This window comes from Seriola aureovittata, chromosome 8 (assembly GCF_021018895.1).
Source record: "Seriola aureovittata isolate HTS-2021-v1 ecotype China chromosome 8, ASM2101889v1, whole genome shotgun sequence".
NCBI lineage: Eukaryota > Metazoa > Chordata > Actinopteri > Carangiformes > Carangidae > Seriola > Seriola aureovittata.
In genome coordinates this window covers 9,110,104-9,126,751 of record NC_079371.1, presented here as the reverse complement: position 1 = coordinate 9,126,751, position 16,648 = coordinate 9,110,104, and the positions used below count along the sequence as shown (strand labels likewise).

The window sequence follows — 16,648 nt, the reverse complement described above, 5'->3', positions numbered from 1 at the left end:
AAGAAGGTATTCGAAGACTGATCATCTACTGCATGTGCAACAATATTTGCTTTATGGATGACTAAAATGAATGAGGACTTTCCATGTTTCGACAGGCATGAGAGTCGAGAGAGATGAGTGCAGGGACCAGAGCTGGGTCAAACAGTTGTTACAATTAAATCTTAGCATTTTGTTCAATTAGCAATTCAACGAGCACCAGCTTGGCGCTCGTTGAATTGCTCTGTGTGGTAAAGACCACCTATCAGCCACCTGAGTAGGCTTAAATAAACCCTTAAAAGTATTTCTTAATCACTGCTGGACACATGTGTCAGCATCTGCAGCTGTGATTTTACACTCACTTATCAGCCACAGTGTAATACAGCTGTAATTCTTCTTTCATCCCTCTGTATCCTTGTTGTAACTTGAATCTCTATTTCCCATCTTTTCCAGACTTACAGAAAGACAGCAGGCTACAGTCACTGCGGTTACTGAGACAATTTGATACACACGTCTAGGCTGACCCTTTACCTTAAATAAAATGTGAAGAGAAACAGGAAACACTGGATTTGCTGTAAACTGTAAACATTCCAGAACTTTACCCAACCATACACCATGTCTTACTAGGTCTATATATTGTATATATAATGTTTAACAGTGTCGAACCTGTGGTCGCGCTACCCACAGTGCAACACAGACACTGCTGACGTGTTCATCTCTTCTATCTGGGGAGGGGTGAGGGTGCTGGGGTAAGAGTACTGGGCTTTTGTCCCACCACATGTCTATTGTGGCTAAACCTTTCCCTTGGGGGCAATTAGGACCTTTTAGTTTGTTGTAAGAGGACCTAAGTAGGAGTGGGTTGAGCCAGGAAAAACATTTTTGAGCTAAACCAAAAACAGAAGCACATTGAGCTCCTCTGCACTCCTGGACTTCTGAGCATCTCTCTATTAAGAAATGTGCAGGCCTACACTGAACAGACAGGAACTGTGGCAGCTTTACAGGGGCAGGGAGGTGACGGGGGTGAGAGAGCTGGGGAGGGGGGAAGGCTTCAACTGCACCCGAAGCCTTGCCAAGAGGGCAAACAACTCAAGACCAACAATGTTGGTGGTAAGGACATGCTTCACAAGAATCAAGAGTTAGGGGAGATCCATGTTTCGCTTTAGCTTTCACATGGATGGATGGAAAACTGGGGAGAGAGAGAAGTGCGACGGGTAACGGTATGCGGTGAGATCTGCTGTAGCGTGCAGAAAGCAAACACACGCATGTTGTTTAACACAACAGGGACACGGAGCCAATGAAAAGACATTACTGTAAGTAAAGGCAGCTACAGCAGAAGTGTTAGTCTACACATGTGAGAGATAAGACTTAAGAGTAGGTGTAAGTGTGTGATTGAAAGAGTTAGTGTTTGCACAGGGATGAAAATGAGTGTGCAAGTATGTTTGAGAGATGGTGCAAGATAGGGACTTGGAGAGGAAAGAAATGAGACAAAGAAGAGCATAAGAGCAAGCCAGGTAAGACATAATTAAGTGTACAAAATGTCTTGATGTGGGGACCTTATCTCCTTGCAGAAGGAAACGTTTCCCATGGCAGGCCTGAGTGGATCGGCAGTGAACGGTGTTAGAACCTCTAAAAAGCCATGAGTGATGAGGAGGGGTTAAGAGAACTGAACCCATTTAAGTCACCCAAATAAGGGCTGTACAAGCCTATGATGGATGCTCTGGAGTTCCTTAGGGAGAGAGCGCTAGAAATGGGAAGGGTGATGGGTGGGGAGCAAGCAAGGGTCCTGCGATCCCCACTTAATAAAAACAAATTGGTTTGATAAACGACACAGGCTTAATGTCTACAAAGAAATACGTGCACTAATTCCGAACAGTAATGCAAGTCGTTTTAAAATGGTGATGGTCCCATTCAATCATAATATGCGTATGTTATGACACACAAAGATTCAAAATATGGATTAAGACTGCAAACAGTATGCCATATTTTTTATACTGGTGTCTTAAGACCATCTCTGATCTAAGGCAAACAGTCACTAACAGGCCACATGCAGCCGTAGTTAAGAAAAGAGCAACAGAATTTATCGTTTGGATGCTTATCAAAACACACATCACTTATTAGTGAGGGGTGGAGGAGATGACTGTGCAACAAGCCAACATCTCTCTTGAGAGGTTCCTGTGTACCATACGGTGTTACACTGGGCTGCACTATAATAAACAGTTATAGTATGTTTAAACAGACCAAGAGCTTAGCATTCTTCCATTACCCATGTGTTCCCAGAAACTCCACAAGTGTGTCACTTTACCTAAGTGCATGTTTCTGTGCACAGTTGTGAGTGTCTGTGTGTGCATGCCGTTGCATAAATAATTGTGTGCACATATGTGTGCCCTCAATAAAACATTTCATTGGCTTCCTCTCTGAATTGTTACAAGTGGTGCCATTATTTAACACAAGGCTCTGGGCAGCATGTAGAGGGCATTGGGGTGCAGCATACTATTGCTTAACAAGCACACTTAACCCCAGCCGGCCATGCTAAGCCAAAGAAAGGAAAGGTTGTTCCCCAGCAGTGACATGGCACAGGAGGGCAGTCAGGGCAGAGTAAGGAGAGGAGGGGACAGCATCATTAATGAACCAGACTGGTCCATAGGCGCAATTACAAGTATACTGTGTAAAGAACCCTGTTCAAATTAATCTAGAAGGCAAGCACTGGGTAATTCAGGAAATATAAGGTCAATGCATGCAGTAGCACATGTACTGCTAATAAGAATAACATAGTCACATTTGATTGTAATCTACATGTTGACTCTATATTAAAAAGAAAATGAAGAAAATTTTATAATAATTTATCAGGTAAAAACCTTTCAGCAGTATGTACAACTCTGTCTGCTGTAAGCAGCAACTAAATGCACATGACATGTACAGCCCGTGCTCACCTTGAGTTTATCTAAGTGGAAACACCAAACATTTTGAGTGGTGAAACACCACAATCTCCCCTAAGACAAGCCCTCACAGAAACATAAATCTGTAGTGTTTTTATAAGTTCCTTGTTATGTCTGTACTTCTATTTCGGTTGTCACAAACATGCAGCCTCACTTAGTCCAACATCATGGGAACCATTGGAAAGAACTTCGCTGCCAAAAGAATGCTGTATATTCATATGTTCAACTTAGTGTTAATGTGTGCCAAGTATTCAATTTGGAGAAAAAAGAAAAATGTTATCATACTTAAAAAGGATAGAAACTCTTCAGCAAAAAAGAAAAAAAAACTAAGGGACTGGAGAAGAAAAAGCAAAATAAAAATTTAGGTGTGGACATTTCTAACTAGATAGCTAGACTAACTTTCTTCAACCTCCCTGAAAAAAAGGAGTAAATGGGAGTGCCCTGGGATTCATAAAGTCTCACAAGGTAATTGATTGCTCCTAGCGGGGCAATCTGTGTGGGATTCTGTTTTCTTTTTTTCAGGCTATAGGAACAGAAAAAACACACATGGGCCATTCTCAGCAATAGAGCCATTAGGGGGAGAGTGACTGTGTGAGTGTGGGGGTGAGGAGCCTGACAGCGGGATGTACACTACTTAAATATTACAGTACACACACTCACCCACACACCCAAAACCTAGCCTAAATACAGAGGCGCCCACCGTTAAAGCCGGGGCATTAGGAGATGCAACGGATGCGAAGACAAGAGAATCTGCTCTAGACAGGCGAATTAAATCGTGACCTATGGTCCCTGTTGAGTAACATTAGCGAGAGCTTCCTGTGTGCAGGCACCAGTCTGTTGACCGTTCATCATCGCCCAGGAAGGTGGACAGTCACCATTACACACACACTCTGACGCCTCACTTTACAATAACACAGCGGCAGCCATGACTCCACATCTGTCAAGGGGATGTTTAAAAAGAGTCATCATTATTACTCTTTATTTTGGAGATGGGTGGATGGGTGCAGGCTGATAGGAGGAGAGCCGTCTGGTTAATGTCGAGCTCCTCTCCTTAACCAACGACTCTGGACAGCAGTGCAGTCTCGGACTGGGGGGGGGCCAGACGGGTACTGACTGGGAAGGAGGGGGGCACAGATAAGCGGTGCCCTAGGTCCATTGGCCCGGGGATCTTAAATCATCGTCCGTCACTCCCAAGAGTTCACAAACATCAGCTCTCCCATCGCCCTGAAACCTCACTCTCTTATCAACTGGCTTATCACACAGATCAGTTATCTGGTGGTCTAACAAACACGTCTGCTACCATCAAACACTCACTCCTCCACACACAAACACAGACACGCAAAATGAGAAATGTGTCAGGGTGAAATGAATAGAGAAAAACTCTCTTCTTTTGCTGCTACTCAGTAGAAATTAAAATAAAGTGCTTTATAAACTAGATAGACTACACCTTCATTTTTTTCAAAGTACTGTACTCCTTCCTCCCTGCTGAAAGACAACAATTTATGTTTGTTTGTGTATTTATGTATGTGTAATACTCACTTTTGTTCCCAACCAAGGAGACAACAGGCTGGTTATCAGATTCTTCATTGGCTTTCTTCACCATGCTGAACCAATCCTCCAGATTCTCAAAGCTCTGGTAGTTGGTAATGTCGTACACCAGGAGAACACCCTGCGTTGGAAAAAAGTAGAGGAACAATGTTGAACAATGTCAGCACACTCTCATTTGAGCACCTCTCATCCACAGTCATCTACTGGTTAATTATGGATCTGGGTACACAGCTTAATTTCATATTCACTCCCCTCATATTCATTCATATTAACATGAGTAATATTGAGTGAGCATGGGAACAGTAGGTGGCACTGCTCCTCTTTTTAGAGTAGGGGACAGACTCACATAGAAGGGGACACTCACTTATTCACACATAATCTGAGTTAGGTTTAGTACTATTAAGATCTGAGTTAGAGAGTGAATTTATATGGATCTGTTTTAAAATGAAAACTGGTTTGCACATAAACAAATTCCAGTTTTGTAAGCAAACTCCAAATTCAGTGCAGAATCAAGGTCAGGTTTGGTTATCTACTGTCGGGCTAATGAATGAACGTTGTCTGCCTAGAGACATTTTCCTCCTCCCTAAGTAATCCTCAACTCTGTATGCATTGCAGAAACAGTCATGCAACAACCAGACCATGTTTGAGCAAACACTCGGACCAGAAGAAAGTGTTTACATAAACACATAGATTAATCAAAGAGTAAACACAGATACAAGGACTGTTGGCATGATTCAAGACAAATCATCTCATAGGTCAACTATCTGCTATCACTACTTCAAACTCCTGCCATTTCTAAAGGGCTGGAAATGAGTGTTAGCCAAGGTAAATGTCTCTACTTTTACTGCATGATGCAACACGACTGAAGGGGTGTCTGTTGCTTTTTGTTCGGCAGACACACACTGTCACAACACGCGAGGTCGGTGACGAAAGCTTACGCCTCTGACAATTACTGCAAGTGTCTCCGAAGCAGCCATGATTGATTACAGGACGCACAGTGGTGAACAATAGGTGTGAAAGTTCCATACAGCGCTGACGAGAAACTCCCTAAGCAAAGTGTCGTAATGTGGCATTGATGTACGACATTTTGTTTGTGAAGGAGAGAGAGACAGTAGAGGAAGTGCTTCAGACATGGATAATATACACACGACCAGGGCACAGTTTAGCACTGCGCACAGAAAATGCCAAAAAAGCCTCACTTTCACTATTTATAAAGCCAAGTATATTAATGAAATGGAAATGAACCTCCAACTAATGTCTGTCGAGCCACTATAGACAGACATGACAAAAGTGTATTTGCATATAGCTGCTATAGAGTGATAAGTCTCCCGCCTGCCCTGAATGCAGTATGGATCACGGATAAGACAAACCACAGCCTTTAATAATGCCTCTTCAAACAAGAGGCATTCTGGAGGTGACAGATAGCACTTGTCTATAGTTACATAACTACCTGCAGACGCTGATGTTGCTGGCACATTCAGAAACTAGTATGCACTGGAAAAATTATAGCGTTTGCACAAAGCTCAGCTGTCATTTTAGTTGTTCCGTTTCCCAAAGGACAAGCAATTAATGAGAGGTTAGAGTAAATAATCATTTAGTAACTTGAGCTGAGAGCTATCAAACATTGGATATTACAAATTCTTTAAAGTCGAATTAAAGTTGGATACATTTACGAATTAGGAGTAATAACAGTGTGCATGTTTAAGAGTGTCGTTTTTGAATATTTCTATTGCTCACAGTGTTGACCTACAGTGTGCAGTATTATCAACATTTGTTCAGTCTGAACATCACACTGTAACAAGTCTGTAAAAAGAAAGAATGCACTGATTTTTAAAGCTCCATTGACCTGCTACGCCCACTGTCAATCCAAATGACAGTTTATTATGATTTGGCTCCATAGGTAAGGAGTGGCAAGCTCTGAATGAAGCTGCCAGAGCTGTAATAATAAGTCTGACCAGAGTCAGACTTAGTGACAAGCATCTCTAACATTTGGTTTGTACATTTACAAATGTCCTATCCTTCCTGAGGCTGATGGAGTCAAACACGTTTGTCTTTTTGTCTCATGTTAGATTAATAAAACACTTAAGGAGATGCACATATGTTTTTTAGGCAGGAAAAAGTAGCAGCAGACAGTTAAATGTGGATTTGTGTTAACTTACATGAGCTCCATATACATATTTATCCAGCATTTTCCCTCCTAACGTTTGGCCTCCAATGTCCCACACCTGCAGGGTCACATTCAAATTGCCTACAGGGGAGAAAAGAGACAGAAATATCTTTAATATCAATAAGGACTGACATTTTTTTTACAACTTTATCAGTTTTACATATGAAACTTACAACAACATAAATGGTTGAGCATCCATGACAAAAGTTGTAAACCCCCAACCTCTCCCCCCACCCCCTCCAAGTGGCATCCCCAGATACATGTACAAAAAATAAATAGATTAAGGACTGACATTTTCAATAATAAAAAAAAAAGGTCCATATCAGCTCTATAAAGGGGGCATAGATGTTTCAGGGTTTTCCTACTTTGTTTTCTTAAGAATGCTTTTGTCTGCTAATCATCTATATTTAAAACAAAATTAAAATGAGCAAAAAAGTGATAATGTTGCAATTTGTGGGTTTCCATTTCAGATGCTTTTGTCCTATTTAATCATTAACTTGTTTGTTTTAACAAAGCTCATAATCCTGAGGAAACAACTAGTCAGCTGTAGCTGGACTCTGTATTTTGGTGAGTGATTTCTAAAATAAAAGTCCATGTTGTTGATACACATAATGGAAACAATAAATCAGCGTTTAATCTTTCATCCAATGCGCTCTTGCCTGGCAGGTCACCCACACCTCACATCCAAGAATATCCAGCCCAGAGATTGAGGGGGATGAATAGGTACGCTTACCCTCTAATTTAAACATTCTCAATACTCTGGCAGTTAAAAAATGACTTCTTATTAGCCTGTGAAGAGCTGTTTGCATTGTGCCATTTCCTGCCAAGTTAGGAAAGTGAGGAGAATTATGTGCTGTTAAGGAAAATAGCAATAATTAAACACAAAATAAGAGGAAAAGAAGACTCTTGTCCTTATGCCTATGGAAAGAAGACGAAGGAGTGAATGAGAAGGGGAGAGAGAAAGACGGGCACAAAACCCAAATCCAAATAAATATTTTCTTCCTCTGGAAAATGAAAGGGGTGGTTGAAAAAAAAAAAAAGTCTAAAAAAGAGGAGGAGGGAGGACCAGACAGCGAAGAGTTTATGTTGGTGTGATGAGGGCCTTGCGCTAGGCTGGAGCGGCGATGGGGAGCAGAGCGTACACTGTGGACATGGCTGGACGACTCAACCCCTTCATAAGTCCCCTTTTTAAAGCGAGGAAAGGAAACGCTGAGGTTCACAGTCACTACATCTAGACTATACAGTGTCAATGTAAAGCTACGCTGAGGAGTGCAATGAATAACAGTAAAAGAGCCATCCCCACCCATCCTCAGACACTTGCTTTATTTATGTTACAGAGATTCATGCTGACTCAACAGCACTGACATTTTTCTGCTTACACTTTGCAAGAAGTAGAAACCGCATTTGTGAGTCTGATAGACGACCTTTAATACTGATAATAAGGTCAGAAAAAGGAGCATGTTGAGAAGATATTTTTCTTCTTAGTGTGATATGAAAGTTGACCCAGACAGAGCAACTTCCGAAAGTTTGAGTTTGACAGAATTTATCAAGTAAATTTCACCTCTAGTCAGTTCCCTTCACCGCCTGTACCTCATTGGTTTGGCAGTGACATCTGGAAGAGGTATTGTTATAAAAAGCACACACAGAGGAGACTGTTGTGTGCCAGTCGGCCTCGCCTCACCTCTCCCTGCGTTGGAAAATGTACATTAACTTTGACAAGCTGGGCCTTCATGGAGAGAGGGGCCAATGCTGGCTATAGGCTACTCTCCCCCCTGCTGCAAAAGACCCTTATGGCCCCATAGAGACCTGGAGAGCCACACAGCCTCTCCAATACAAGGCAGGGTGGGGGTCCTAACAAAGTTTGGGACCACCCAGCTCGCAGAGCCACCCTCCTCTTCATCAGCTCATCAACACCCAATTCCCCAGAAAATAGGCCATTTAACAACTACGGTGTTGGACCTTGTGTTGTTGCTGCCCCAGTGATGCAGACGTATGTACACTACATTTAAACAAAGCTTACAGTTTTACACTTGAGAGATCAGTGATTATTTCAGGAAAGAAACTTACTGGAAAAAGAAGTCAAACGATTAACAGCATTTGTTCAAGTTCATTTTAAGGAGTTGAGCCGAGCCTGTGCTTTTAGTTGGCTCTTTCATTCTGACTCCACCACAACATTTTTGGGGGTTTAGTTCTCCTAAGTCTCATAAGCTGAAACTGACACAAAATCAAAATAGAATCCTTCAGCCAACTCACAAATCAGCATAACTTTTACTTTTAGCACTTAATTTGCCCTTGCTTAATGTTGTTTTATTAGTAATGAAAGAATGGAGCCACTTTGCAGATTTCTGGAGCTTAGGCCTTGGCAGAGTTTGAGAAATGCCATTTAAAATACTGAAAATTCCCATTTCACATGGTAGGAAGTAAAAATGGAGTCTAAATATAGCATTAGTCAATAAACATTTATTTTACAGATCTAAAGGGGATACAGAGTGTGGCTTTATTTCTGCGGGTTCAACATAAACAAATAAGAACATGAATGTTTTATGTGGTACAGGACAAAGATCAGTTGAACTTGGGGATCAGCGATATGGATATAAAATGTTAATGTATTTACTCTGTACTGTGCCCACAGAATTATGAGCAAGGCTCGCCCGTTTGGACATAAGCTGTCCATTGGCCTTGTGGAGTCAAAAAAAAGTGTGCTGTTTGCTCTGGAGAGAAGAGCTTTCAGAGTGAATAACCCTGAGAAGTGGCAGACACTCTACAATGAGGAGCTACCAGAAAAGACACATTCAACTCCTGACTTAACCTGAAGAATAAACTTGCCTGCCTGGAAATGGTGGGACAAGAAAATATGAGAAATAAAAATATGACAGAAAGTGATGGTGGAACAACTGGCCTCTTTGTTAAACTTTCAATGAATATTCTGGGTCTTAACACCGATAATGTTAAGTACACACAAACATCCAAAACGTTAAGGTTGATATTACAGTATTACAAACAACCACTAACAGTCAAGCCAGTCTGTCTGAATAAAACCTTGCCAAATACATATGCTCAGTATTTTATTAAATTAACAAGTCTGCAGTCTGCCGCTACGTGCTTGTGCAACGCGCGTGTCTGTGCTGAGTCTTTGAAAAAGCGGACACTCCCTAAAGATTATGAAGGTGTCTCACCTGGAAGGCTTATTCTCTTCAGAAAGAAATCCAGGCCGATGGTTTGTTTGTACTGCTTCCCAAAGGCCTCCTGTGCAAACCTGGTGGCGAGTGATGTCTGAAACAGAGAGACAAAGGGAGAGACGCAGGGAATGAGTGCCAGAACACCTCTGCAGCAATCAACAGGACTGAAAATATGTCATTTAAAGTAAAGTGTTTTGAAAAGAAAATGCTTTCAGGATAAAAGAGAAACCTTGATTCTTTGCATAGTATTGCATTGTATAAACAATATCATAGAACTTAAAAACCAAATGAAAATCATAGCATGGCCCAGAGCAAAATGCAAGATGCCGCAAAACTACTTCCAGAGAAAATATGAAGTATATTATAGAACTTCCTGAAAAAGTGATATTTCAGTGGTGAGCAGAAGTAGAAAAACTTTGATTTCATTCACACTGACCATGTGCCAAACTAAGCTTTTTACAATACTTCAATTTTTAATATTTCTAAAAACAAAACAGCCATAATTCTTAGGCGATGTAACCTTGAAGTCTGCTCTGACTGAAGGACATTCATTTCATTATTACAAATCCATTTTAAGCACCTTCAAAAACTTTGTGATCGACTTGAAGGTACGTTGAGGTAATTGTCTGCCTCCTCTGCTGTCTCACTACTCAGCCACAGTTGTGACAGTGAAAATCAATGTGAATTACAAAAACAGGTGTTGGAGTATGTGTCATGTCTCCAGACTGCAGACCTAATAATTGCCACAAATTATAAAACCTCCATCACTGTCACTGTTGTGTTTGAGGAGGAAAAAAAATAGCATGTTAGGGGCTCTCCTGAAATCCATGGGAATTCATAGCACAGGCTTGACATGCCAAGTTTAATTCATTTTGATGGATGAGGATAGGAAAAAAAATGAAGTGCTGAATGTCTATTAGCTATCTTTAGAGCAGTGTGCTTACATAAACACAACACAGAAGTGAAGCAATGGGATTCCCTAAGTGTTCATGTGGCAGCAAATGCATTTTAATGTGGTACTTGACAATCACTGAGGGTTAGAGGATTTAAAACTAAATTCTTTCTTTCAGTACACTAAGCTTTCACTTGAGCTTGTGCCCTTATCTACCTCCATTCGTGCTCAGAAGCTTTAGGTTTAGCCAAATATGTTTTCAAATAAGACAGGATATTTTTCATATTACTCCAAGAAAGACACAACTTAATTTAATTAAGAAACCCCTTACGACGGTTTACACAAATCTTGTTCAAGTAAAGAAGTCTGTTTGGTTTTCTTAAGGTACTGATTTGTCATGCTACCTTTAATATAAAATTGCTATGTTTATCCTAGCTTGTATATTTAAATGTAATCTTTTAATTAAGCCTATTGAATGTATAATGCTGACCTTTGCCAATACCTTTCTTGATTAACATGTCCTTTGAGGTGCAGAATAAAGTTTTATTCACCTAATTCTTTTAAAAGTTCACTAACCTGCAGACTTTTTTTAATCACAGCCTGTGGAGCATGTCACGGGCTCAGGAGTGACTGAAAAATTACTAGAGGTGACTGACGCAACAAGGAGAAAATCGGCCATTTAAGTAGCCCAAACAATCACTGACAACACAGGAATAACAAGCTCGGACAGCAAAAATTTATTCCACATGCTCGTGTTGGCCTAGTCGGCCATTTGTCTTGGCATTCCAGTAGCTTGGCTCTCTTCCCTCAACGTAGACCTTTTTTTTCCACCGTACAACTGGAACTAACCAGCGAATGTAAAAGCTGGCGTAATCCTGACACTCCAACAGAGAACAGCACAGGGTCACCAATGATACCAGTGCCGGGAAATGGGGGAAGTTCTACTGAAACAAGAAACTGAGAGAGAGGGAAAAAATATGGCAAGCTGACTATGTCCATGTGATGCAACTCATATGAGAGAGGCAGTGCATTTTTGCAGCATGGTATCAAAACCGGCTCTTTACTCTCCCTAAACAGTCAAGACAGATATTGTTGTTATTCTGTTGAGTAGTTTGACTGTAAAGAAAACTTCTGGGATACAGTATCCATTAATGTATAGGACCTGTACCTAAAGCTATTTTTTATGCTATGGGTCAGAGAACAGCAAATACTCAGAAACTGAGTGACTTATAACTCAGTTTGAAAAATAGACCTGTGTGTAAGTTAGGCCCAGAGCCTTAAGAGCCTGGCTAAATGTGAGCCTCCATATTTTAAAAACATCTCGCTCAGGTGGACAAGCCTTCCCACATCTCCCTATATTTCTGAATGGACAACCAACCACAAGCAAAAATACCACTGAAAATGCTGTCCAAGAAAAACTGATCCCATTGCAATTTGCTGAGCAAATTGACATTAATAAGGGGGGAAACGGCATTCAAGATGTCAGTCAGTGGTGCCTACTCAAAATGGGGGGCAGGGCTCCTGTTTTCTGCCCAAAACAGACAAGCAGGTAAGTCATTCAGACAGTGACGAGCTGACACCTGGCAGCAGTGTGAGGAGGGTTATTAATGTAGCGTATCTACTGGGAACTGAGTTGTGTGTGTTCTCTACACCCCCCTGCCCCAAAAAGAAAATGTCGACTTTCCAGAATGAGAACATTCATTTTTCTCAGTGGGTCTCACCATTACTGCTACATTCATTTTCTTTCTCCCAGAGGAAGGAGAGATTAGTTACGAAAGGGGATGTGTAGCTGAAAAGCACTTGACGTCTCTCCCTTACATTCAAACTCATTCACTTGGGGATTTGAAATGCAGTGAAGAAGAAACGTGGCTGAATTGTCATGACAACCTCCTTGCTTTGCTGCAAATAATTGCTTGGTGTGACTAGGAAAAAATTCCACTGTTGTGGATGTGAGTTAGACTTTTTTAATCTACATCTTTTAAATTATTTTAATGAATATACTGAAGGATTCAGTCCAGTGGTTTTCAAAGGGAACTGTGACTAACACCAGTCCATGAAACCACCCTAGGGCATTGAGTAGATTTTACAAAGACACACACAATGCACTAAGGAAATGTATATTTACTTACAGTTCAGCGCAGTACAAAGTCAGTACAGTAACAATGTCTTCGCACATAACTCTCTTCACAGTGTTATTTTACTCTATACTTTAAAATAGCAAAATCTCTCAAAAGGGTTGTCCAGGCACAATTTTCTTAAATGTAGCTTCACTTCACTCTGGAGCCAAAACAGGGATCCTTGGCCAGGAGAAGATACTGACAGAAAACAAAGCCACCAGCTGCAAGAGCCTGGCTGAGCAAACTGTCTTCCTTCATCAATTAGCATACTCTGTGTAATACTGTACAGTGCAGTGTTTCACCCCAAGTTCATTGAGCAGTAGTAGCAGTCCTGAAGTGTAACACCAATTTAAGGACTGTAAAATTCATCATTCAGCTATGCTTCCTATTCAAAACATCAAAATGTCTTTCATTTAAACAAGTTATTCTAAAAGGGACATTTTAGGTTGATGTTATGTGTTTTCCTCAAATGTGTTACTTATTGACTGTGTAGTTTTGTCACAGAAGCCTGAATTTAGATGGCTGATAGAGGTTGGGATAGGGCAAAATATTGAAAAACAGTATAATAAGCATTAGCTGTACACATAAATAGGCTCCAAAACCAATAATTTAAACAGGCACCTTTTGATGAGTAACCAAAATTAGACCGGCAGATAAAAGCAAAAACATAACAACATATAATTTCTTCACAATGTAAACCCTGTGGGTTTAGCTACTTTAAAACACAGCACCACAGGCACATAGCTTACAACTACATTCAATAGCACATGCAACATGGATTAACGGCTGGGTAAACTTAATAGGTTTAGAACAACGGATTTGTGCCAGATTTAAATCCATTATGCTATCTTTGTGAAAGAATCAAAACTACGGATGTCCATCAACTTTGTAAAACAGTCCACTGGATTTAGAGGACTGACTTGAAAGTGAGAAAATGCATTTTTTTAAGGTTATAACTTTTTCCTACAAAATACAATACAAATTTTGATGCAGTCTTTTAGCATCATTCATCTTACAGGTCTCCCATTGTAAACATCTACTGACGTCAAGAGAGCTGCAAGTTCCCAAGTGAAATCTTGTCAACCTCCATCCATCATATGGACTTTTCCTCACAATCTCATTTCTTGAGCCTGGGTGTCTTCCTTTTTGTAGGTTACAACCTAAAGAGTGTTGAATTACAGTAAGGTCAACACCACAGGAAGCCTTACCAAAGAAAAGTTTAATGTATAACTAGCACACTTATAATGACTGTAATGATCAGTATGACCATTATGACAAAAGCGAAGATCTATTATTACTCCTTTTTTTTACAATAAGGTAATTCATTTAAAAAAAGAACCTCTCCTTGCTTATCGCCCGTGACATTAACAACCGTCATACTAATCCACATAAGGTTTCCAATAAGTAATTTTTGGCAGGAGTAAATTGCTGAGGCAGAATGAGTGAAGCGCAGGTGTTCAGTTGAAAAATAAAGAAGAAGAATTGATTCCTCTAAATATCAGCAAATTCAAATTCATCAAATGCAATTGTCATGCAGTCAGTCAAAAAAAGAACAATAACAACTACAACATCAGAATGATCCAAAGCATACTTCAAAATCCACTTTTAACTACTTCAAGAAACACAAGCTGAAGCTTTTCACAGTCCCGTCTAAAACTTTGACTGAAATCTGCAGGTAGATCTTAAACATGCTGTGCGTGCAAGGAAATCTAAAAATATCTCAGAACTTGAATTGATCTGCAGGAAGAGTGGGTGACCATTTGGACGATTTGATCCTCAACAGCAATTAGATAGAAACAATATTTCATTTATGCATATGTATGTATGCCAGACCGTCAAGTTGGCAGTTAATTAGGCACACCTCCCTAAAACTAATGCAGTCTAATAAATCCTCCCTTCATGAGGGTTATAACGCTCTGTTTTTATTGAAACTTTTTAAAAGAGGTGTTGTGGTGCTGTGTTGCATTACACAGAGAGGTGTTTCTGTTATTTAGCTTACAATCACTGAGTTAAACGGGGTGGAGAAAATAATAGAAATACTGGTCTGTACAACGTAATGCAAGTCAACAAAAACACAAACTATAGCCACCAAAATTATCATACAGTTGAATCAACACCAATTTAACGTTTCAACACAAGCTGAACATTATAACCTTACGGAGGGTGGATTTATTGCAGGACTGCAGTATTAGGCTGCATTGGTTATAGCTAGGTGTACCTAATAAACTGCCAAATTAGTGTAAATATGTTCAAATGACAACAATAAAAGCTTGAACCTTTAAATCCTAAATGATGAATAGAAAGCATTTGATAGCTACTGGGGTGGGGTGGGAGGTTACTAAGTGCAGAATCAGTAGGGTGCCACAATTACTGTTTAATATTTTTTGAAGTTCATGAAATAAAAAAAATCAACAGAGCAGTAACATGGGAAGACAGGCACGTTTTTTTGCTGTTAGCTGCAGAGGCTGTTCTTGCTTCTTTTCACTCAAAAATCGACAAAATATGGACCCATATAATACGAAAAATATATCAGTCATAGAGCACAGTGTACTGCAGGACGAGTACGTTTACTTTTTATACGTCAAATGTACACAGTTAAGTAGTGGGGTTTTGAATGCAGGACCTTTACTTGTAATGGCGTATTTAAACACAGATGTACTGGTACATTTGCTGAAGTGAAGGGTCTGACTACTTCTTCCACCAGTCTTGCTGTGTTGTTAGCACATAGCCGACTTAGCTTTATCAGCGTCTGTCGCCATGGTGACTGGGGCGACGGCGTAAGCGTCAGGACGACCACCATACAGAGCAGGATACTAAGTAAAACAGACAATAACACACTAAATTCATCTACGTGGAGAATTTAGATTAAAAGGTCTATCTTCTTCAATTGCGTTGTGTTTGTGTAAGTTGTGTGTATGTGATAGTCTCACCTTCCCACACGCACCGTCTCCAATCACTACAATTTTAAGCTGCCTGTCTTGGCTGTCCTCCTCCGAGTCCGACATGATGCTAAAATGTGCCCCGACCGTATCAGTGTGTAAAACCGAAACACCAGAAAACTAGTCACCGGTTGCTGAATCTAGTTATCAGGATAATCACAGATGGATTAAACGGGCGTTGGGTGGGCAAACGGACGCCATTTTGACTCTACTAACACAAGCTGCTGCTCCACTCGGCGTGATCCACTCAGACGCTGTTAGCGCGACGTACAACAATTTCTTTTGGTTAAAACGAGGGTTAATAGCGAGCGAAACACGAGCCGTAGGTCACGGTTTACCATTTCAGTTTGCAAATGTTTTCATTATCGCCACGATAACAGTTCTGCTGTTTCCCGTGAACAGCAGAACCGGAAACCCAGTCATCACTGGTGTGGTTGCGTCCCGTGTGTGACGCGCTGTAGTTGCCAAGGTAACGGAGGTCAAAGTTTGAGTCCATAAAAGCATAAGAACCACAGCAAAATAAAAATGAAAAATGAAATACATTTTAAATAGGCCCAGAAGAAGGTAACAAAACTTGAAAGGATACAGTTTAAAGTTACTATTTACTTCAGGTACAATTAATACTTACTGTCCCACTGTGTTCCAGTGGGAAATATTGTACTTTTGACTATTTAACAGATATAGTTACTTTGCAGGTTTAGAGTTTGCACACAAAACATATTATCAGCTTATAAAATATGAAGCATTGCGATGCAGTAATACAGTAGCTCCACATCAACCAGCTACTTCAGAATGCTGCTTGCTTGTTAATGTAGCATTAACTACAACCCAATAAAATTATATTCTGCATGAGGTGCTATTCTACATAAGAAGTTGTTTTACTTTTGATACTTA

At 40.4% G+C, this 16,648-nt stretch overlaps 1 protein-coding gene across 2 annotated transcripts in view; it reads right to left on the bottom strand.

Annotated features, from left to right (window-relative positions):
* rab28 (RAB28, member RAS oncogene family) overlaps nt 1–16,194 on the bottom strand; it is a 29,094-nt gene extending 12,900 nt beyond the window's left edge. For both annotated transcript variants that reach the window (XM_056383610.1, XM_056383611.1), the window contains exons 1-4: nt 15,746–16,194; nt 9,804–9,900; nt 6,620–6,708; nt 4,452–4,581 (exon numbers count right to left, since the gene is read on the bottom strand). In XM_056383610.1, coding sequence (XP_056239585.1) covers nt 4,452–4,581; nt 6,620–6,708; nt 9,804–9,900; nt 15,746–15,820 — 391 coding nt within the window. In that variant the 5' untranslated portion in view covers nt 15,821–16,194. The remainder of the gene's footprint in view (nt 1–4,451; nt 4,582–6,619; nt 6,709–9,803; nt 9,901–15,745) is intronic.
* Between the last annotated feature and the right edge of the window lie 454 nt (nt 16,195–16,648).